This window comes from Mobula birostris, chromosome 19 (genome assembly GCF_030028105.1).
Source record: "Mobula birostris isolate sMobBir1 chromosome 19, sMobBir1.hap1, whole genome shotgun sequence".
NCBI classification, from domain to species: domain Eukaryota; kingdom Metazoa; phylum Chordata; class Chondrichthyes; order Myliobatiformes; family Myliobatidae; genus Mobula; species Mobula birostris.
Genome location: NC_092388.1, coordinates 9,866,045 through 9,889,927, shown reverse-complemented (window position 1 = coordinate 9,889,927; position 23,883 = coordinate 9,866,045). Strand labels below are relative to the sequence as shown.

Sequence of the window (23,883 nt, the reverse complement as noted above, 5' to 3'; positions counted from 1 at the left end):
GGTCTTCAGAAATGTTGACACGCAGGTGTTTGAAGCTGCTCACCCTTTCCACTGCTGTCTCTTAGATGAGGATGAGGTTTTGTTATAATAGTGCAGACATTTGATATATATAACATGGGAGAGTCAGCAGTACTGATACAGCAGCAACTCATAAGTCCTGATAAAGTCCAAAATATTGACTCATTTATTCCCTTCCATAGATGCCACCTGACTTGCTGAATTCCTTTCGTGCTCATATGGCAGCATTTATATTGTAGATCATGAGAATCAGTTCAGTAGAATAATTCCAGTCAGGGTGACTCACTAATGATGGGAGCACAATACACCTCCTCCCACCATGCATCCTGTAAGGAATCAACTATACTCGTGTGCTCAGTTTTTCTGTCTGTTTTATATTTGTTCCGATGACAAGATTTATCACACCCGTGCCTTTGAGGTGTCTTCTTTCTTCCTTCAAGAATTTTTACAGAGTTCTTAACGAGGCTCCTCTATTTCCGGTATCGCTGGTCTCACTCCTCACCTCAGCCAGAACAAGGAACACCCTTGTGCCCCAGCAGCCTCTAGGTTAAACAGATTATTCATTGTAATTTTCACCACTTTAAATGGGATTTCACTGCTGTGCATGCCTTCCATCCTTTTAAAACTTACCGAAGAGTCCATTCCCTCTGTGAATCCTTGAAAAGATGTCCATAACTACTCCCCTTCTCACAGCACTCTTCCAGGAATCGATCAGAATCAGGTTTATTATCACTGATGTATGCTGTGAAACTTGTTGTTTTGCCATAGCAGTACAGTGTAATATGTAAAAAATACTATAAATTACAATAAGAAATATGTATATAAAAATAAATTAAGTAGTGCAAAAAGAGAGCAAAAATACTGAGATAGTGTTCTTGGGTTGGTTCAATGTCCGTTCAGAAATCAGAGGACAGAGGGATAGAAGCTGTTCCTAAAACACTGAGTGTGTGTCTTCAGGCCGCTGTACCTCCTCCCTGATGGTAGTAATGAGAGAGCGCATGTCCTTGGTGATGGATGCTACCTTGAGGCTCGGTTTTTGAGGATGTCCTCAATGGTGGGGAGGCCAGTACCAATGATGGATCTGGCTGAGCTTACAACCCTCTGCAGCTTTTTTTGATCCTGTGCAGTGACCCACCAGTTCAAGCACTGAGTATGCTCTCCATGGTACACCTATAGAAATTTGCTGGAATCTTTGGTGACATACCAAATCTGTATGGCACATAGCCAAGTGGTTAAGGCATTGGACTAGCTACCTGAAGGTCGTGAGTTCGAGCCCCAGCCGAGGGAATGTGTTGTGTCCTTGAGCAAGGCACTTAATCACACATTGCTCTGCAACGACACTGGTGCCAAGCTGTATGGTCCTAATGCCCTTCTCTTGGACAACATTGGTGTCGTGGAGAGGGGAGACTTGCAGCATGGGCAACTGCTGGTCTTCCATACAACCTTGCCCAGGCCTGCGCCCTGGAGAGTGAAGACTTTCCAGGTGCAGATCCATGGTCTCGCAAGACTAACGGATGCCATTTTATACCAAATCTCCTCAAACTGCTAATGAAGTAAAACTCCTAGTGATCAGATGACAAGTGTGAATGTCAACATGAAAATGTGAATACTGTGAGAGAAGTTGAACTATTTCAGATGTGTCTTCAAACACTTGTACTAAATAAAGTTAAAATGCAGGTTACTTTGAGGCAACATGTCCTCTAATTTTTTTTTATATAGCTACACGGATCAACCATTGCTCTAAGCAGGAAATTTTTACATGGACTGAAAACTGCTTGGCACTTTAAATGATTTTTAAAAAATATGCATACTATGAATATTTAGAATCAAAATAGAAAAATCACATACTTTTGATTTTATTTATTAATTGAAGGCTATAATGAAATACAGAGTAACAAAGAAAATCTTGCACGTTTCATAAACTTTTTCTCATATGCCTTTATTCCAGCTGCATGACAACAAAGGCTATGTGCATGGGAGCATTTCAGTTACTGTGTGGCTGTGCACAGCTTAGAGGGAACAGTTCTTTGAGCATTAGAATAATTAGTAACTGAATGAACTGATTCACCTTCCTCCAAAGATATACGAAACACAGACAATTTTATCTGAAAGGAAGATAGGAAATGCATGAAGAAGTCAACAAATCAGACAGCATACACCACATGGAGAGAGAAACTGGGTTAATATTTCTGATTGCTAACTTTTCATCAGAATCTGGAATGGTCAGAAATGAAATGTGTTGTATGTTGCATAAAGGGACTAGGCCTGAAATGTCGATAGTTTGTTCCTCTCCATAGATGCTGCCTGACCTGTTGAGTTCCTCTAGTATTTTGTATGTGTTACTCTGTGTTAGGGCATATTCTGGAGTTACAGTATATAGCAAGTACTAACTTAAACAGCAGTGAGTCATCAGACCTGAGTGTGGATTGCAGGTTGAACTTAAAATGCAGCTCTGAACAATGATCTTCCTGGAGCTGCATTTTGGGGTTGATTGCAAACTAGGAAACACTCCATTTGACCTCAGATGCCTGCATATGCATGAATACAGCCCAGAATCAGTGGGAATTAACATTCATTTTGGGTGTCTGGGGCGTGGGTGTAGAGGTGGAGGTGTTTGAAAATTATTTATAATTCAAAGGAAGCATTGTGGATATATTGTAACTGTAGAATTTTCCTGCTGTTACCTTTGATCTTTAGCATATAAAAATGTCATGTAATATTGGGTCAGGCAGGCCTCTTCTTACAAGAGTGTCTCACATTTGATGCCTGCTTCTCGTTTTACTGGATAAAGACTTCTCTATCCACCAGCTTCAGTGTCTCTCTAGTGAATTTATTCACAGTCATAACACTCTGGATTTATAGAAACTGCAGTATTTCTTGTGTTTGCTTTTAGTGGCCTTTTTTTCAGGTAACTCATATACCTAATAAAGTGGCCACTGAGTGTACGTTTCTGATAATCCGCTGCTATAGCCCATCCACTTCAAAGTTCAATGTGATTTGCACTCAGAGATGCTCACCTGCACACAATTGTTGTAATATGTGGTTATTTGAGTTACTGTGGCCTTCCTGTCAGTTTGAACCAGTCTGGTCATGCTCCTCTGACCTCTCTCATTAACAACGCATTTTCACCCACAGAATTGCTTTTCACTGGATTTTCTTTTTGTTTTTCACAACATTCGCTATAAACTCTAGAGACTGATATGTGCGAAAATCCCAGGAGATCAGCAATTTCTGAAATACTCTGACCACCCTGTCAGGCACCAACAATCATTCCACATTCAAAGTCACTTAGATCACATTTTTTCCCCATTTTGATGCTTGGTCTGAACAACAAATGGACCTCTTGACCATGTCTGCATAGTTTTCTGCATTGAGTTGCTGTCACTTGTTTTGGCTGATTAGAGATATTTGCATTAATGAGCGGGTGTACAGATGTACCTAATAAAGTGGCCACTGAGTGTATAGTTTGAGTGGATAGCCAGCCCTTTTTCCCTTGGGTGGCAATGGCTAACATCAGAGGATTGCCCTGCAATTAAGAATCATGTTGTTAGTGAAAAGACCTTGTATCTCTCTGGCTTGTTGGAGTGGCTCTACTGCAAATGCTACAACAGATTATCACAGAATAAAGGCACCACAACTGCTGCCAAGATACTGGCTGCTAGCCTGTATGATGTACTGCGACTAGTCAAACAGCAGCTGAATATTTAAGGATCAGAATTTCTACTGTTGTGGCACATTAAAGAGGGCTTTTGGCCATCATAAATGAAATATTGAGTACAGGAGTTGAGATTTATATCGAAGTTGTATAAGATATTGGTGAGGCCTAATTCAGAGTGTTGTGTGCAGTTCTGGTCACCTACCTACAGGAAGGATATCAATAAGATTAAATGATTGAAAAGAAAATTTATAAGGATAATATTTAAGGATGTTGCAGAATTATAAGGAAAGGTTGTATAGGTTAGCACTTTGTTCCCCGGAGCAAAGGAGAATGAGGGGAGATTAGATTAAAGTAACAACATTATGAGGGGTATAGAGAGGGTAAATGCAAGCAGGCGCTTTCCACTGAGAACACACCTGAAAAGTCACAGTGCTGACTTTGGTCCCAATGAAGGTGCCTGTCCCAAAACCTTTCCAAGGATGCTGCCCGACCTGACAAGTTCCTCCTGCTTTTTTGTGTGTTACTCACGATTTCCAGCATCTGCAGAATCTCTTGTGTTTCTAATGTTGGCCTGTTTTTTTAAAAAAAAATAACAATACCTTTTAGTGTGCTCCATAATTAAAACGTATGCACAATTAACTGCAAGAATCCAGAAGATGCTTTCTGAGCTGTCCTGTTTCTCCACTGTACTTTGCCAAGAAAACTGTCACATAATGTGTAAAGAGTGTGGATTCGCAGCATTTAAATTTAGGTTTTTATTTAGAGATACAGCACAATAGCAGAACCTTCTGGTTCAATGAGCCTGAGCCACCCAATTATACCCATGTGACTAATTAACCTACTGACTCGTATGTCTTCGGAATGTGGGAGGAAAACAGAGCACCCAGAGGAAACCAAACTAACAGAGTCACGGAAAAATGTACAAACTCCTTACAGGTAATGGCGGAATTGAACCCAAGTCACTAGTGCCGTAGTAGCGTTACACTAACCACTATGCTTCCATGCTGTCGTAAGCTGCTAGTTACCTACCAAACATACCAAAGAAACACTTCCAGGTTCCAATCCAAGTGAAATTTTTGTTTCAAAATACAGTGCTTGAAAATGTGTTCAGCCCTCAACCCTTCGTTGACATAAATATTACAATTTAACTGAGAATTTTTATTTCTGAGTCCCATGCTTCTTTCTTCACAATAGAACCCCCCAAAAAAGGGAAAATTGTGAAGCATGAAAAAATAAAAATTCAAAAACTGAAATGTTAAAAAGGGTATGGTGCAAATCATCTCCATTATGGAACAATAATCATCTTCTATCTGGGGGAAACTATTCACTAACAGAACTTGGGAGGATAAAGGTATTACTACTCTTCAAGATGTTAATGGAGCAAGTACTATCCTTGGCTTTTAAGAAATGGTATCTGGATATAATATTGATAAACACTCTCTTTTCTTCTACTTTAGAGTAAGATCAGCTTGTAAAACCTCCGGCGTTCCCTTGGGGTCAGATTTAAAGGATCATCCCATTTTAAGTTGGATACAGAGTGCTCCAGGACAGATAGTGTCATATATCTATGATAAATTAACCTCCCAGAAATATATGCCCACATCAGGAATGAAAGCCTGGGATAGCGACATTTCTGAATTGGGAAAAGACTTAGACTGGGATGCGATTTGGGATAATGCTGCCAGTGCTTCGAAAAACCCAAATCGTCGGTATATACACTTGAAATTTTGTCATAGAGCATATTTAACACCGAGAATTAGACATCAAATGGGACTGGATCCTGACCCTTATTGCTCATTTTGCCCCACGAAACCGTTGGCTCATTTATACATGTTGTATGGGAATGTCCAGGGGTTTTTGGTTTGTGGGGGAAGATTATCAGTACTCTTACAGAACTAATGGGGGTACAATTACTAATGGACCCCACTGTACATCTTCTAAATGATGACTCCCACCTTTCCCTTACGGAAAAAACACGCAAAGTCTGGCTGGCAGGCCTGACTGCAGCTAAGAAGATTGTGGTCCAGCGTTGGAAACCTCCCCATGATATTTCAAATACTCTCTGGCTTCGGGGCTTTTTGGACATTTCTTACCTGGAACTTTCATCAGCAAGAGTAAATGATGCACGACCAGACACAATCTTAATGTGGACAAATTTGATATCTAACTTAAAAGATCTTTTGTTAAAATAGGAATGCTTTGCCTGTGTATGCCCTACTATTCAGTTGGTTGGTGGAGGGGATGGGGAATGGGGGAGAGAGGGGTGGAGGAGGGATGGTGATGAAGGTTGGGGGGTGGCTGAGATAAACAGTCAAAATGTAATTGGCAGCTGGTTGTAGTGAATGTAATTTGTTGGTGTTGCAATAAAAAATCAGTAATAAAAAAACCCTGAAATGTCAGCATTTCAAAAGTATTCATCTCTCTTTGCTCAGTACTTGGTTGAATCACCTCTCACAGCTATTACAGCCAGTAGTCTTTTTGGGCAAGTCTGTATTAGCTTTGCACAACGTGATGGAGCAATATTTGCCCAACCCTCCTGACAAATTTGTCCAGGTTAGTTGGGAAGTTTTAGTTTTTCATGCTTTACAATTTTCCCTTTTTTTTGGGCTGTACTTTTAAAAAAAGGAGCACGTGATTCACCAATAAAAAGTCTCAAGTTGATCAAAATCGCTAGTTGTAATAGTCATTTATGTGAACAAAGGGTTAGAGGCTGAATAGTTTTTCAAAATACTATAGATCTTGTCTGAACATTTAATTTTACAAGCATAGGCTCTCACTCCCTCAGAATGTAATCTTTATAGATTTTCTAGTATTAAATATTGAAGTAAAGTTATAACTCCATCTTTCTTTTCCACTCTTGATTTCATATTCTATGCATGATTTTACATTGAATTCTTATTTTAAGTTTACCGTTTATCAGACTTGGAATCAGGTTTATTACCACTGCAGACATCCCACCTCTCCCGGAAGTTCTGGGAGTCTCCCGCATATTGATAGTGGCTCCCTGATGCCCGCAAATTATATACAATATCCCAGAAATTGATTTTTTTGAGAGCGAGCAAGAGAGAGAGAGAGCATAAGGTCGAGAGAGAGAGAGAGAGAGAGAGAGAGAGAGTGCAAGAGCGAGAGAGCGAGAGCAAGAGAGAGAGTGCCATGGCAGAGTGTTCCAAAAAAAGAAAATATGAAACGTACGTCACCCCAGACTACACTAAAGTATACCCCTGCCAAATAGGGGTCAAAAATAATGACAGTGTTGCTCACTGCACTGTTTGCAACAGTGACTTTTCTATTGTCCATGGTGGGTTAAGACTGTGAAAGACATGTTGAGGTGCGTTTAACATATGTCATTCGTTCATTAGTATAGCTAACGTTATTTAAACTAGCTGGCCAGCTGCTAAGGAGCTACTTTATTGCAGACATCCCACCTCCCACAAATTGATGGTGCTACCTCCCTGAAATCAGTTTTTGCAGGGTGGGATGTCTGCCACTGACATATTGTATGTTGTGAAATTCGATTTTTTGAGGCAATAAGATGTAAAAAAACCCGTCAATTACATTAAGAATATAATACAATTAAATAAATTGTGTAAAAAGGGAGTGTTAGTGAGTTACACACATCAAAGTTGCTGGTGAACGCAGCAGGCGTTCTGACGAAGGGTCTCGGCCCGAAATGTCGACCGTACCTCTCCCTCTGTCCCTCTGACTATACCCCTTGCCCATCCTCTGGTTTCCCCCCCGCCCTTTTCTTTCTCCCCGGGCCTCCTGTCCCATGATCCTCTCATATCCCCTTTGCCAATCACCTGTCCAGCTCTTGGCTCCATCCCTCCCCCTCCTGTCTTCTCCTATCATTTTGGATCTCCCCCTCCCCCTCCCACTTTCAAATCTCTTACTAACTCTTCCTTCAGTTAGTCCTGACGAAAGGTCTCGGCCTGAAACGTCGACTGTACCTCTTCCTAGAGATGCTGCCTGGCCTGCTGCGTTCACCAGTAACTTTGATGTGTGTTGCTTGAATTTCCAGCATCTGCAGAATTCCTCGTGTTAGTGAGTTAGTGTTCGTGGGTTCATTCTGAAAAGATAGCCGCTCCAGGTCCAAACAAAGGTGTAATTGTTTGTCCTCTATGTCTTATTCATGATTGCAAGACACAGCTGTATATTAAGCACATCAGGTACTGCAGGTCTACACCATCAGGCTGAGGGTAGCAGACACCAACAGAATCAACAAACTCATTCGTAAAGCCAGTGTTGTTGTGGGGATGGAACTGGACTCTCTCACGGTGGTGTCTGAAAAGAGGATGCTGTCCAAGTTGCATGCCATCTTGGACAATGTCTCCCAACCACTACATAATGTACTGGTTGGGCACAGGCGTACATTCAGCCAGAGACTCATTCCACCGAGATGCAACACTGAGCGTCATAGGAGGTCGTTCCTGCCTGTGGCCATCAAACTTTACAACTCCTCTCTTGGAGGGTCAGACACCCTGAGCCAATAGGCTGGTCCTGGACTTATTTCCTGGCATAATTTACATATTACTATATAATTATTTATGGTTGTATTATTATTTAATTATTTATGGTGCAACTGTAATGAAAACCAATTTCCCCCGGGATCAATAAAGTATGACTATGACTATGACTATGACTATCAGCGAGTTGCTCAATAGCAGAGGAGCTGGACTTATTGTGGACTATGTTGCCGCCCGCTACAGGAAGGCGTCGGAGTTGGTGTGTGGTCTAATGAATGATGCAACTGATTGTCTTGGATGTTTTCCTTGTGATCGCAAGATCCTGTTGGACATTAGTGATGTAGAAATCTGCAGGTCCGGTTCAGTGGTTCATTGGGGAGACTAATGGTGGGCGAGCTGCATGGCCTCATTGTAGCAGGGACCAAGCCCTCGTGCTGCTGAGTCACAATTGCTCAGGGGAGGAGATGCCAGAGGTGGTGTAGCTTGGCGGCCGTCCATGCTGGGTTGGCAGTTGGCTCCTCCCATTGGTGCTGCCCTCCAGTGTTTGGTCAGTGGAAGACAAGCTGGATTTCATTCATCTGTAGCTGTACTAATACATGATGATTGGACTGCCGCAGGTTTGCTCTTGCTGACATCATCCCATGTACCAACAATCTACAAGTCATGACAGTCATGACTTCAGACTCCTACCTCATCCCTGATGGTAGTACAGTAATAAGAAGAGGACATGGACGGACACGTCAGAATGAGAAAAGGAAGCCGAATTGAAATGGGTAGCCACTGGGAGAGATGAATGACCTCGGCCCAAAACATTGACTGTTCATTCTCCTCCACAGACCTCCACACCTTCTGATTTCCTTGAGCATTTTGTGTGTGTGTTGCTCAGGATTTCCAGCACCTGCAGAATCTGAACATAAGAAATTATATTGATGCTGGAAAACAAAAGCCAAGCACGCAAAATCCTGGAGAAACTCAGCAGGTCAGGCAGCATCCATGGACAAACAGTCAATGTTTTAGTCTGAGATCCTTCTTCAAAGATCTGTAGAATCTCTCGTGTCTCATGTAAGTTAATATGACATCATTATACTCGGCCAGAAGTCTTCCAAATTTTGAGTATGTAGGGTCTGTTACCAGTGTCTGTTACTGGTGTCAGGATCCTGTGTTCTTTACCTGGACTTGGAATAATTCCACATGGATCTGAAAGATCTGAGCCATCAGAGGAACAGATAATGAAGGCATAGGAATAAAAAATTAATTTCATTTTAAGGAAATTATTTTACATGTCAGCTTTGAAAATTGTTGGCAAATTTAGTTTTCTCGAACTGTTGGATCATTGTCATGGGTATATTATACACTATACTTGCAAAATATCACAATCACGCATTTGATTTTACAATTTAACAACAATTCTCTGGTTTTTAGAAATGGTCCAAGGTTTTGTAGCCCTGCAACTACAAACGTTTGTAGTATGTAACAAAATATCATCTCACATGACTAAGTCAAATGTAGCAATGGACATATAACTTTAAAATTTCATTAGTATTTTTCGTTTTAGTTGAAGATTTATTTTTGACATCCCATATTCTGAATCACTTAGTTTTGGCAGGCAGGGTTAGGGTTAGTAAGATGTGAGCATGCTATCTTGGCACCAGAAGCATGGTGACAGCTGTGGGCTGCCCTCAGCACATCCTCGGACTATGTTGGTCGCTGATGCAAATGATGCATTTCACTGTTCTGATGAAAGGTCTCAGCTCGAAACGTCAACTCTTTATTCTTTTATAGATGCTGCCTGACCCACTGAGTTCCTCCAGCATTTTGTATGTGTGAGACACATTTCACTGTAAGTTTGGATGTCTCAGTGTACGTGTGACAATTAAAGCAAATCTTTTAATCTTTAAAGAGCTTTTAAAGACTTATGGACAGCGAGAAAGAAAGAAAGAATGATAATAAATAAATAAATAATAAATATCGAGAACATGAAATGAAGATCCCTTGAAAGAGCGTCCACAGTTTATGGGAACAGTCCATTAATGGGGCAAGTGAAGTTGTCTCCTTTGGTTCAAGAGCCTGATCGTTGAGATAGATAGATAGATAAATAGATAGATATACTTTATTGATCCTGAGGGAAACTGGGTTTCGTTACAGCTGCACCAACCAAGAGTAGAGCATAAATATAGCAGTACAAAAACCACAAACAATCAAACAACAAAATGCAAACTATGCCAGATGGAAATAAGTCCAGGACCAGCCTATTGGCTCAGGGTGTCTGACCCTCCATGGGAGGAGCTGCAAAGTTCGATAGCCACAGGCAGGAACAACCTCCCGTGACGCCCAGTGTTGTATCTCGGTGGGAAATGGCTGGAGTCCAACAGCAAAAAGTTCAATATCCGGTCTACAAACATGTTCCTCGATCGTAATATGACCAGGATTGCACCATCCGATGTTAACCAGAACAGCAAGCCCCCAACTTCTTCACGCTTACCGCTCTCAGTGCACTTCCGGTCAGCCTGAACGGTCTGGAAGCCCTCCATGGAAAAGTTTTGGTTGGGTATGTCCTCGTGCAGCCCCGTTTCAGTGAAACACATAACACTGCTCTCCCGAAATGTTCTCTGACTCCTGGATAGCGCCGTCAACTCTTCCATTTTATTACCCACCGAACTCCTCTTCTCCATAAGTCTCTGTTGTCTCGAGCCGGTCCTCTTTCCTCGCCTTTGTGATCCTCCCCTGTGTGTTTTCCTCCAGATTTCAGCAGGGGTGTCCGCTGCTCTGTTCACTAAACCGGCCGGCATAAGCGCAATCTGCTGGTCCCTGGAATAAATTGTAATAATTGTTCCTGAATTTGATGTGAGTCTTGAGGCGTTTGTAACTGCTTCCTGATGGTAGCAGTGAGGAGAGAGCATGTCCTGGATGGTGAGGTCCCTGATGATGGATGCTGCTTTCATCTGACAACATTTCATGTAGATGTGCTCAACAGTGGGGAGGGCTTTACCCATGATGGACGGGGCCGTATCCACTACTTTTTGTCGGATTTTCCGTTCAAGGGCATTAGTGTTTCCATACCAGGTTGTGTTGCAATCAGTCAATATGTATACTGTCCACTACACATCCTTACAAGCTTGTCAAACTTTTAGATGTCATACCAAAACTTCTCAAACTCCTAAGGAAGTAGAGGGTATGGTGTAATTTCATTGTAATTGCACGTATGTGTTGGGGTCAGGACAGGACCGCTGAAATAATAATGCTGAGGAATTTAAAGTCGCTGATCCTCTCCACTTCTGATCCCCCGGATGAGAACTGGCTCATGGACCTCAGGTTTCCTTCCCCTGGAGTCAACGATCATGCACTGAAGTATGACACTAAACAATCTTGAATCTCATGCTCTTAAAAAGTAGCAGCTGAGGAAGACCACTATAGTAAGAGGAGGTACTTAGGGGAGATCAGTTGTGTCAAAGGGACAACATTGAGGAAGCTCACGAGGTCATTGGACAGAAATCAGTAATAAAGGGAAAAAATGACGATAAAAGGCAAAAATCAAAAAAACAGAAACTCTGTGAGAGACAGGCAACATCATGGATCAAGGATTGACTTTATTTACCATATACACTCAGTGTATAGGAGATACCTAATGAAGTGGCCACTGAGTATGTGTTCATGGTCTCCTGCCTACTGTGTTCCACCAGCATTTTGTGTGTGTTGCTTGAATTTCCAACAGCTGCAGATTTCTTCGTGTTAATGTTGATGTGTTGTGTGTTCAGAGGTGTTTCTCTGTACATCACTGTTGTTACATGTGGTTATTTGAGTTGCTCTCGCCTTCCTGTCAGCTTGAATCAATCTGGCCGTTCTTCTCCGGGCTCTCTCCCTAACAGGGCATTTTTACCCATAGAACCTCCACTCAGTGGATTTTTTTTTTAATTTATCACACCATTCTCTGTAAACTCTCGAGACTGTTGTGTGTGAAATCTCAGGAGAGCAGCAGTTTCTGAGATAGTCAAGCTACTCCGTCTGGTGCCAACACTCATTCCTTGGTCAAAGTCACTTACAGTAGATCACATTTCTTACGCATTCTGCTGTTTGGTCTGAATAACGACTGAACCTCTTGACCATGTCTGCATGTTTTTAGGCAATGAGTTGCCGCCACATGATCGGCTGATTGGATATTTACATTAATGAGCAGGTGTACCTAATAAAGTGGCCACTGGGTGTACATGTGGAGATAATATTTCATTGTTTGTGGAAATCAGGTTGGCACTGGCTACTGAGTGTACATTTACATGTATTAGAAATTTGCTGTGGTGTGTTGGCACTACATCCAACAAATAAACAACATTCAACAATTAGAAAGAATTACATAACATACAGAGTTAGAGATTAAAGGATAGATCTTGAATAAAGTATGTATAAATACATAAATGCCAGCATGTATTTACATTGTAAACAGCATTATAAACAATGGTTTAAAGTGTTTATAGTGCAGGATAGTGACTGAGGATAGAGACAGAGGGAGGGCTAACTAGAATAGTTGATCAACTTAACTGCCTGAGGAAGAAATTTAAGATGTTATGAATAGCCCTATAGTGCTCTCCAGAAGAGAGCTTTAAGAAAAGGCAGTTTGCAGGCTGGGTAGTGTCTGTAATAATTTTGCTTGCCCGTTTCTTTGCCCGGCACATACAAATCACTTAGTGATGATAGACTGCAGGCAATGAACTTTTTTGCTAAGCTGATAGTTCTCTTTAGTTTATCTTTATTGTCAGAGGATGCTGCACCAAACCAGACAGTAATGGCCTGCTGTAAGAATTTATTGGGTATGGATAAGATTAAAAGAAAAGGTGAAAAAAAACAGTATGTTTGACATCTTCACTGTGATGATTCTGCAGATTTTTTCAGAAGTCAGTGGTTTGCAGTGATGGTGGTAATAGATAGATAGAGGGGGATGGAGTGGCTAACTAGAATGGTTGATCAGATTAACTTCTTGGGGGAAGAAATGTTGAATGGCCCTATCGCAATTTCCAGAGGCTCAGAGGGTGACATAGCATGACACAGAAAAGGCCGTTGCCTTAGAGTTTTAAAACTTGCCATTTTTTGTATTAATTGTGATTTGATACTTTACGATGAAAGAATTCTATGGTGACATCAGTGTGTAGGAGGGCAGATACAGTGACACACTGAACAGTTCCCACAACCTATGGACTCAGTTTCAAGCATACATCATCTCATGTTCTTGGTATTTATTGCTTATTTATTTTTTATTATTATTTACCATTCCTCTCAGACGACAGCATGTTATGAAAAATAAGCCAAGACAACTTCAGGATTATTTGTCAGAAGAGAGTGTTATTGTTAGAGGGGGGAGAAGGTCGCAACTAGCAAGAATCTGCAGGCGTAATTCTCAGTATACATTTCCTTTTGGTGATGTAATTTATATAAGGTCTCTTGAAGCAGAGGAGATAACTCCTCTCAACTTCACCCACCCCAACGCTGAACTGCTCCCTTAACCCATGAACTCACTTTGAAAGACTCATCTTATGGCCTTGATATTTATTGTCTATTTGTACATTATTATTTCATTTGTCTTTTTTTACATTTGCACAGTTTGATGACTTTTACACAATAGACAATAGGTGCAGGAGTAGGCCATTTGGCCCTTTGAGCCAGCACCGCCATTCACTGTGATCATGGCTGATCATCCACAATCAGTACCCAGTTCCTGCCTTAACCCCATATCCCTTGACTCTGTTGTCATTAAGAGCTCTGTCTAACTCTTTCTTGAAAGCATCCAGAGAATTGGCCTCCACTGCCTTCTTTTGTTGTTTGTCCATCTTGTATGTAGTTTTTTTATTGATTTTAATGTGTTTCTTTATATTTACTGTGAATGCCCGCAAGAAAATGAATCTCAAGGTAGTATATGGTGACATGTACATACTTTGATAAACATTTACTTTGAAATTTGAACTTTGAAAGCTGTGTGGGGTCAGGCAAATTGTGGCCTAAAGGTTCATTTACCCTCCTCTTTTTTTTCAGCAGTAACCAGGAAAGAGGTTTGGTTATTTCTGAAGTGGGGAGGGAATCTTTCTGACTTTCAAACTGAACCACACCCCTCTAGATATTAGACTGAGTGCATTTGGTTGCAAATCAAACTTGTATCGGTAATGCTCTTTGCCCTTGGGACATGTGTGGAACGAAGTCACTCATATGCAATGTTCTATTTGAATATTGCTCAGGAAATAAGGTCTTCGTTTGCCTGTTGTTTGGTCCTCTCACCGTTTTAAAAGTGCTTCAACCTAGGCCAGGAACCCTTCCCAGGTGGGTTCCTTTGTTTACCTATTCTTGTTCAGCATCCATCTCCTTCTAACCCAGTCCTCTGACTACCACTGACCCCCAACGTTCTGATGTGCCTTGACCATCTTCCCCTCTCACCCACGTCCCGCCCCACTCCCACTGTGATTGCCTGTCAAATCTGGCCCAAATATCTGATTGACTCCTGTTCCTATCTCCAACTCTGTCATCACTTCTTCACTTGAGCGTCAACCTCCCTGATTCAGCCACTGACCGAAGACCTAATTGGATCCCAATCCCCAGCCAAACCCCTTATCAGACATTCAGTCAAGGCCTGATACTGATTCATAACCTCTTCTGAGTCCATGACAGCTGGCCATTTTCTCTCTGCAATTTTCCTTACAACAAGACACAGTCCCATCGAATCATATTGTACAGCGAAACACTTTGTTACAGACTTGCCTTGAGGCTTTATCAGGCATTGGTCAGACCACATTTGGAGTATTGTGAGCAGCTTAGGATCCCACATCTAAGAAAGGATGCGATGGCATTGGAGTGGGTCCAGGGGAGGTTTATGAGATTAACGTATGAGGAACATTGGATGGATTTGGGCCTGTAAACACTGGAGGTCAGAAGAACGGGAAGGGAAATCTCATTGAAATATATTTAATATTGAAAGGCCTAGATGACTTTGGAGAGGATGTTTCCAATAGTTGGAAAGTCTAGGACCAGAGTGCACAGTCTCAGAATAGAAGGACATCCATTTAGAACAGAGATCAGGAGGAATTTATTTAGCTAGAGGGTGGTGAATCTGTAGAATTCATTGCCACACGTGGCTGTGAAGGCCAAGTCTTTGGGTATATTTAAAGTGGAGATTGCTAAGTTGATAAAGGCATTAAAGGTTATAGGAAGAAGGCAGGAGATGGGCTTGAGATGGATAATAAACCAGCCATGATGGAATGTCGGAGCAGACTCAATGGGCCAAATAGCCTAACTCTGCTCCTATGTATTATGGTCTATGTATTAAGATTAAAGAGTTATCACTGGGATTTGCTGGAGACTAAATTGGATAACCTTTGGAAACAGACACAAATATTCTAGTGTGAGTAGCCCTCTGCACAGAAAATCTCTGTGGTCAGCAATGTTGTGCTGCTTGGTTTGTGGTCGCCTTGCTTTGTGGTCCTTTTGCTTCAGCGTGGTACCATCTCCGCAAGTGACCGATGGGACGGTGCTTTGCGGTTGCTGCGGGCAATGACAATCATTTTACAACTGACTTTGACCTGAGAGAAATTTAGAAGTGCATAACTGGGTCAAAAACTCACTTTTTTTTTTGCCCATTTATACTTCTATCCCTTATGCACATATCCTCCTACGTCTTATGGTCCTAACTTTGCCTGCTCCCCAGTGGCACAGTGGACAAAGGGAAATGAGTAAGGGCAATTTAGCAGCCGCCATAGCCTTTTACCCATGAGAATGTGCATTTTGCAGTAGAAGCTCCATATAGTGAACCTCTTCCATGTGTCCCCCTTGTGAATTTTTGGTCCCTGGTCCTTGGTATCCCAAGATCAGGGAAGGGAAAGCTGTGCCTGATCTATTGGTGTAGTGGAGGACCAAATTTGGCCTTAAGGCAGGTTTTCTACAGTAGACTTGTCATTGTTGTGGACTGCACATATATAGAGTTTATCAAGTCCCTGCTACTACTGAAACTGAGCCTAGAAAAGGGTGACTGTCTTCCAAACAAGATAAAGTAAAGACAGGTTTAAAGATTAGCTTTATTTGTCGCATGTACATTGAAACACGCAGTGATATACAGTGCAACATGCACAAAAAGCTGGAAGAACTCAGTAGGTCAGAAATGAATAAACAGTCCATGTTTCAGGCCAATACCCTTCTTCAGAACTCTTCGTCAGTGATATATGTCGTTTTGCATTAATGACTAACACATTCCAAGGATTGTGTTGGGGGAAGCCACAAGTGTTGCCATGCTTCTGGTGTCGATGTAGCATGACTACAGCTTACTAACCCTTACTAATCTGTGTGTCTTTGGAATGTGGGAACAAAGCGCAACACCCAGAGGAATCAAACATGGTTACAGTGAGTACGTACAAACTCTGTACAGACAGTGGCAGGAGTTGAACCCCAGTTGTTGAGCGCTGGTACTTCAAAGTAATTGCACTAACCACTACACCACCATACCACTGTCTCTATGGAAAAGAAGGTGTAATTCCTAAATGGACTTTGAACCTACCTCTCTTTTAAAAAATATTACTTCTGTTTTTGAACAATTTTTAATTTAACTATTTAATATACGTATATATATGCACACACACGAGGGGTGATTGATAAATTTGTGGCCTAAGGTAGAAGGAGTCAATTTTAGGAAACCTAGCACATTTATTTTTCAACATAGTCCCCTCCTACATTTACACACTTAGTCCAGCGGTCGTGGAGCATACGGATCTTGGACCTCCAGAAAGTGTCCACGGTTGGGTGACTCATAAGTTTGTAGTCTAAGGTAGAAGGAGATGAGTTATTAACTTCAAACTTTCTGCATAATCACTCAAAGAGTTGACCTGCATGTGCATGTAAGGAGAGCTGTATAACTCATCTCCTTCTACCTTAGGCCACAAACTTATCAATCACCCATCTGTGGACACTTTCTGGAGGTCCAAGATCCGTATGCTCCACGACCGCTGGACTAAGTGTGTAAATGTAGGAGGGGACTATGTTGAAAAATAAATGTGCTAGGTTTTCTAAAATTGACTCCTTCTACCTTAGGCCATGAACTTATCAATCACCCCTCATATATACACTTATTGTAATTGATTTACTCATTTATTTTTATTTATTTTTTCTTTCTATATTATCATGTATTGCATTGTACTGCTGCCGCTAAGTTAACAAATTTCACAACATATGCCAGTGATATTAAACCTGGTTCTGATTCTGATTTTGATCTTTTTTCACCCAAACACTCAAGTCTGTCAAACAATTTTTACTTGCTATATTGGGAGAATTCCAGTTTTAAGTTCAGAAGTCTAAATGACTAAATGTGAATAACAACCTTTACTGAAAATGAGGGAAGCAATTGGTAAGATTGACCGCATTTGTCCGCTACAGGACATCGACAATGCCAAGTATCCAAAGTCTACTACAGTCAATTTCCAACTATTAACTTGTCAGTGAAGCTGGGAACGCTGTTGTGAGGCTGTTGGCATTATATTTAAAATTTTCTTTAGAAAATACATTGCCACTGTAAAGTGCTGTGTTAACCCTGACACTATCATACCGCCAAACCCGTATATTTCAGGGGTGCATCAATGCATGTGATATTTGTGAAGAAACAAATTTCTATTTAGGCACAACACAGAAAGCATGTTACAGAATAAAATTTGGGTTTATAGTCAAAAGCATAAGGATTAACTTCCTATCTTTTTGTATAGGTGAAAAATATCAATATAGATTGGAGTCATGTTTACACATTTTTGAATGACCGCAGAATGGAAATATACACTCAGTGGTTGCTTTATTCAGTGCAGGAGTGAACCCATTGTGGTCTTCTGCCGCTGTAGCCCACACGCTTCGAGGTTTGACGTATTGTGCGTTCAGAGATGCTCTTCTGCACATGACTGTTGTAAAGTGTGTGTGTTTGAGTTACTGCTGCCTTCCTGTCAGCTTGAGTCAATCTGGCCACTCTCCTCTGAGCTCTGTCATTAACAAGGTGTTTTCATCCACAGGACTGACTCTCACTGGATGCTGCACCATTCTCTGTATACTTCAGAGACTGCTGTCCTGATGGAAGCAGTGAGAAGAGATCATGGCCTGGATGGTGGGGGCCCTTGATAATGGATGCTGCTTTCCTGTGACAATGCACCATGTAGATATGCTCAACAGTGGGGAGGGTCTTAATCTTAATGGACTGGGCCGTATCTACTACTTTTTGTAGGGTTATCTGTTCAAGGGCATTGGTGTTTCCATACCAGGCCATGATGCAACCAGTCAAAATACTTTCCACTACACATCTATAGAAGTTTGTCCAAGTTTTAGGTGTCACGCTGAATCTTTGCAAACTTCTAAGGAAGTTGAGGCGCTGCCGTGCTTTCTTTGTAATGGTGTTTATGAGCTGGACCTAGGAGCGATCATCTGAAATGATATCACCGAGGAATTTAAAGTTGCTGACCCTCGTCATCTCTGATTCCTTGATAAGGACTGGCTGATGGACCTCTGGTTTGCTCCTCCTGAAGTCAATAATCGGCTCCTTGGTCTTGCTGACATTGAGTGAGTGGTTGTTGTTGTAGCACCACTCAGCCAGATTTTTAATCTCCCTCCTATGTGCTGATTCATCACCACCTTTGATTCAGCCAATGACAGTGGTGTCAGCAAACTTAAATATGGCATTGCTGCTGTGCTTAGCCTCACACTTATAAGTATAAAGTGATTTGACCATCTTTGTGGTTCACCTGTACTGATGGCAATTGTGGAGGAGATGTGGTTGCCAATCTGAACTGACCTGGATCTGCAGGTGAAGAAATCAAGGATCCAATTGCACAAGGAGGCTTTGAGGCTAAGGCCTTGAAACTTATTGATTAGTTTTGAGGGGATAATAGTATTGAATGCCAAGCTGTAGTTGGTGAAGAACATCTTGAAGTATGCATCTTCGCTGTCCAGATGTTCCAGAGTAAAGTGAAGAACCAATGGAATGGCATCTCCTGTGGTCCTGTTGTAATGGTAGGCAAATTGGAGGAGATCCAAGTCACCTCTGAGGTGGAGTTGATATGTTTCATCACCAACCTCTCAAAACACTTCATCACAGTGGATGTAAGTGCTACCGGACAATAGTCACCTGAGTGATTTATGTTCACTTTAATTACATCTTTTTATATAGTTGAGATTTCATTTAAAAAGCACACCTACATTTTTATACACTAAAAGCATGATAATGTTAAGCTCCTTTCCATCTGTTGTACTTTGTTCTGTTGATCTACTGCTCTTATTCTCCTTAAATGGAAACAGATCTTTGTCACATTGGTTCAGAACGGAGATATACGTGCGTTTGCGCATCCTGATCAAAAACTATTTATCTTTATTCATAGTTGCAAAAATACTATTTTCTTTCAATATATATTTTCTTTCAATCTGCATCATTTATTTTAGAATGTAAGGTTATCTGAGTTAAGAGGGCAGAGCGCAGTGTATTATTGGTTAGTTTTCACACACTAGCAATGAATATGCTTGGTGCACTTTTAAATATAATTTTTACACTTTGCAGCTGTTGAACAGCGCATTTTAAATTTCACCCTTTAGAAACTGATTAATTCTTAATTTTATACTTTAGTAAAGAGTCAGAAAAAGATGCAGCACAAAGAGTCATTTGCATCTATGCCATCATTATAGAGCACAGAGAAACTTTGAGAAAACTACTTCAGTAAAAAGATTACAACGTGCACTAAAACTGCTGCTGGCACAAGAATAGCAAAGTGTTTTGCCTATTTTTAACTTGTATTTGCCTTACTTGATGACAAGTTGCATTCAGAATGAAATTTGAAGGGAAAAAAATCATTCAATTGTCAAGAAATTATTCTGCACCCAAAATGGACAGATATGGCAAATTTTAATAACATCTATAATCCTGGCTACAAATGTAAAGGCATTGCAGTATATCAATTTAGCTAGTTAGTTAGTTAGTTAGTTATTTAGAGATACAGTGTGGAACAGGCCCTTCTGGCCCAATGGGCCATGCTGCCCAGTGACCCACTGACTTAACCCTAGCCTAATCACAGAATAATTTACAATGACCAGTTAACTTGCTAACCAGTACACCTTTGGCCTGTGGGAGGAAACTAAAACACTCAGATGAAACCCGTGCAGTTCATGGCGAGAATGTACAAACTTCTGCAGGTGGCGTTGGAATTGAACCCCACACTCTGACGTCCCAAGCTGTAATAGAGTTGTGTTAACTGTTATGCTACTGTGACACCCCACTGTAGTTTTAAATGTGCCACATAACCTTGAGGTATTTCTAGGAGTGAATGGCATGGAGGTTGGATCTGGGGAATGTAGGGGTGGAGGGGAAGGGATTTGCACTATTTTCTAGGATAACAATGGAAGTTTGCTGCGTTCACCATGACTTCCACTCTATCCATTCAGCATGTTCTCCTGGTGGTAAAAGTCCACTTCTGAGTAACAAATTTATAACATTATCTTTACACCTTAGGGGCATCCACCTGTTGTGACATCAAGTTAATGTTATTTCTGTCTGAAGGAAGAAAGAAGTTGAGGTCTCAAGTAACTCATACTAAATACTGGAGGAACTCAGCAGGTCAGGCAGCATCTATGGAGAAGAATAAACGGTCGATGTTTCAGACTGAGACCCTTCATCAAGACTGGAACGGGAGGGGGAAGAAGCCAGAATAAGAAGTTGGGGGGAGAGGAGGGTGTACACGCTCTAGGCCTGAGTCTACGTAGTAGTAGTAGTAGTAGTAGTAGAGGGTGTACAAACTCGTAGTTGATAGGTGAAGCCAGGTGGGTGGGATGAAGTGCAAAGCTGAAAGGTGATTGGAGGAAAAGGTGAAGGGCAGGAGGAGAAGTAATCTGATAGGAGGGGAAAGTGGACCATGGGGGGGAAGGGAAGGAGAAGGGACATCAGAGGGAGTTGTTAGGAAGTTGAGGAGAAGAGAAGAGGTGAGGGGGAGCTAATGGGGAATGGAAGAAGAAGGAAGAGGAAGGGGGAGGGGGAGAAATGACCGGAAGTTAGAGAAAATCAATGTTGATGTCATCAGGTCGGAGGCTACCTGGACAGAATATGAGGTGTTGTTTCTGCAACCAGTTCTGCTCAGTGTAAAGTTAAAACCTGAACCTAACTGCACTTAACCATTGGTACGGGAGATTCTGCAGGTACTGGAAATCTTGAGCAACACACACAAAATGCTGGAGAAACTCATCAAGTCAGGCAGCACCTATGGAGAGGAATAAAGAGTCAACATTTTGGGCCGCAACCCTTCAGCAGGACATGGAGGGAAATGAGGCCACCCTGAAACATCGACTGCTCACTTCCCTCCATAAATGGTGCCCGTTCTGCTGAGTTCCTCCAGCATTTTGTGTTTATTACTCTGGATTTCTGGCATCTGCGGAATCTCTTGTGTTTATCAATTCCTTCCATTGATGCTGCCTGACTTGCTGAGTTCCTCCCGCATTTTGCATGTATTTTACTTATCCATTGCCATGTGACTGAGTTCCAAGCCTGAGCACTTGATATCAAATACTGTACTGTATATACAGTCATGTCCCATCTAGGACCTTAAGTACATTTATTCATAAAGACCTAATTTGCCAAAGCCACCTTTGCCTAAGTACAAAGACACGGAAACTGACTCAGGCTGGATAGCCTTTACAAATAATTGTAACCAATCAGTTGGCTTTATAATGAACAGTAAGATTTCAATTCAAAGGCATTGAGGTGTGTAAAAGAACAATTATTCATTCCTTATGCATTTTGTCTGTGTCTCTTGTTCATTAATTTCATCTGAACCTGGTTCATTGAAGTAGGTTTGCATGGCATCCTCTGCTTTTCGTGATACTGTTCCCTCTGGGGTTGGGGAGATGAAGGCAGTACAGGACTGGCCCCACAGCAGATACTGGATGGGAGGCTAAAACTCAGCCTAAAACTGAGCTTCCAAAGGAGCTGGTGACAACCAAGTCAGAAAAAAGCTGCCCCTCTTCCTCGTGACCACGTGGGTTTCCTCCAGGTGTTGTGCTGCCACAAGTCAACAAACCACTGGTTTTGTAGCAGCAGAACAGGTTAAAAGGTTAGCACAATTACTGTGCTGTAATGTTTCATATTCGATGTTTTTCACTGTGTGCTCATTGCAGGTGGTGTGAGAATATGAAATTAATAATTTGAGTCATGAATGGTATTAATTGTGGAACCATCACATCAGACAAATGAGCCATGTTACAATTTCAAATTAATAACTAACTGATGAAAATTAAGATTTTGCAATTCGACCAAAAGTTCGTCGGAAACTATGAAAACAAAAATTAAGTGCTGATCACTATCAACTGATTTGAAACAGAAATATGTTTGATTGATCCAAGATTCAAGTACAGTCATAGTTAAGGAATGTATAAATTGTACAACCTTAAGATCTGCTTGCTCACAGGTAGCCACAAAGCAAGAAACACAAAAGGTGTGAAAATTATGATGAGAACAATTTAGGGTGTCACAGTAACATTGCAGTTAGCACGACACTATTACAGCCTGGGGTGTAAGAGTTCAGAGTTCAATTCTGGTAGAATATAGTATTAATGGTAAGACTCTTGGCAGTGTGGAGGATCAGAGGGATCTTGGGGTCTGAGTCTATAGGACACTCAAAGCAGCTGCGCAGGTTGACTCTGTGGTTAAGAAGGCGTACGGTGTATTGGCCTTCATCAATCATGGAATTGAATTTAGGAGCCGAGAGGTAATGTTGCAGCTACATAGGACCCTGATCAGACCCCATTTGGAATACTGCGCTTAGTTCTGGTCGCCTCACTACAGGAAGGATGTGGAAACCATAGAAAGGGTGCAGAGGAGATTTTCAAGATTGTTGCCTGGATTGGGGAGCATGCCTTATGAGAATAGGTTGAGTGAACTCGGCCTTTTCTCCTTGGGGCAACGGAGGATGAGAGGTGACCTGATAGAGGTGTATAAGATGATGAGAGGCATTGATCGCGTGGATAGTCAGAGGTTTTTTTCCAGGGCTGAAATAGTTGCCACAAGAGAGCACAGGTTTAAGGTGCTGGGGAGTAGGTACAGAGGAGATGACAGGGGTAAATTTTTTAGTCAGAGAGTGATGAATGCATGGAATGGGCTGCCGGCAATGGTGGTGGAGGCGGATGCGCTAAGGTCTTTTAAGAGACTTTTGATTAGGTACATGGAGCTTAGAAAAGTAGAGGGCTGTAGGTAAGCCTAGTAATTTCTAAGGTAGGGACATGTTCGGCACAACTTTGTGGGCCGAAGGGCCTGTATTGTGCTGTGGGTTTTCTATGTTTCTATCCTCTGTAAGGAGTTTGTATGTTCTTCTTGTGTGGGGTGGGTTTTCTCTGGGTGCTGTGGCTCCCTCCCACAGGTCAGTAGGTTAGTTGGTCATCGTAGATTGTCCTGTGATTAGGCTAGGGTTAAACTGGGGGCGGGGGGGGGATTGTTTGCTGGGCGGTGTGGTTTTGTAGGTCAGAAGGGCTGTTCTGCACTGTATATCTAAAAATAAAAAAGATATAAAAATAGACTACTTTGTTGAAAACCAAGCTAGCTTGCTTAAATGTCATCTCAGATATCATTAATTCATTTGCTGTTGTGTATTTGGTTGTCAGATTAATTCAAAGACAGTTATGAATTTGGAGCAAGACCGGCCATTCGTTTGCAATGCTCCTGGCTGTGCTCAGGTGAGTATTACTGATCAAACAAATGATTAGTTTAATATACCTAGAAGCAAT

General features: G+C 41.6%; 1 protein-coding gene across 4 annotated transcripts in view; it reads left to right on the top strand.

The window, feature by feature from the left end:
- creb5b (cAMP responsive element binding protein 5b) overlaps positions 1-23,883 on the top strand; it is a 351,151-nt gene that overhangs the window by 26,150 nt on the left and 301,118 nt on the right. For all 4 annotated transcript variants that reach the window (XM_072283198.1, XM_072283200.1, XM_072283201.1 and 1 more), the window contains exon 3: positions 23,761-23,832. In XM_072283198.1, coding sequence (XP_072139299.1) covers positions 23,761-23,832 — 72 coding nt within the window. The remainder of the gene's footprint in view (positions 1-23,760; positions 23,833-23,883) is intronic.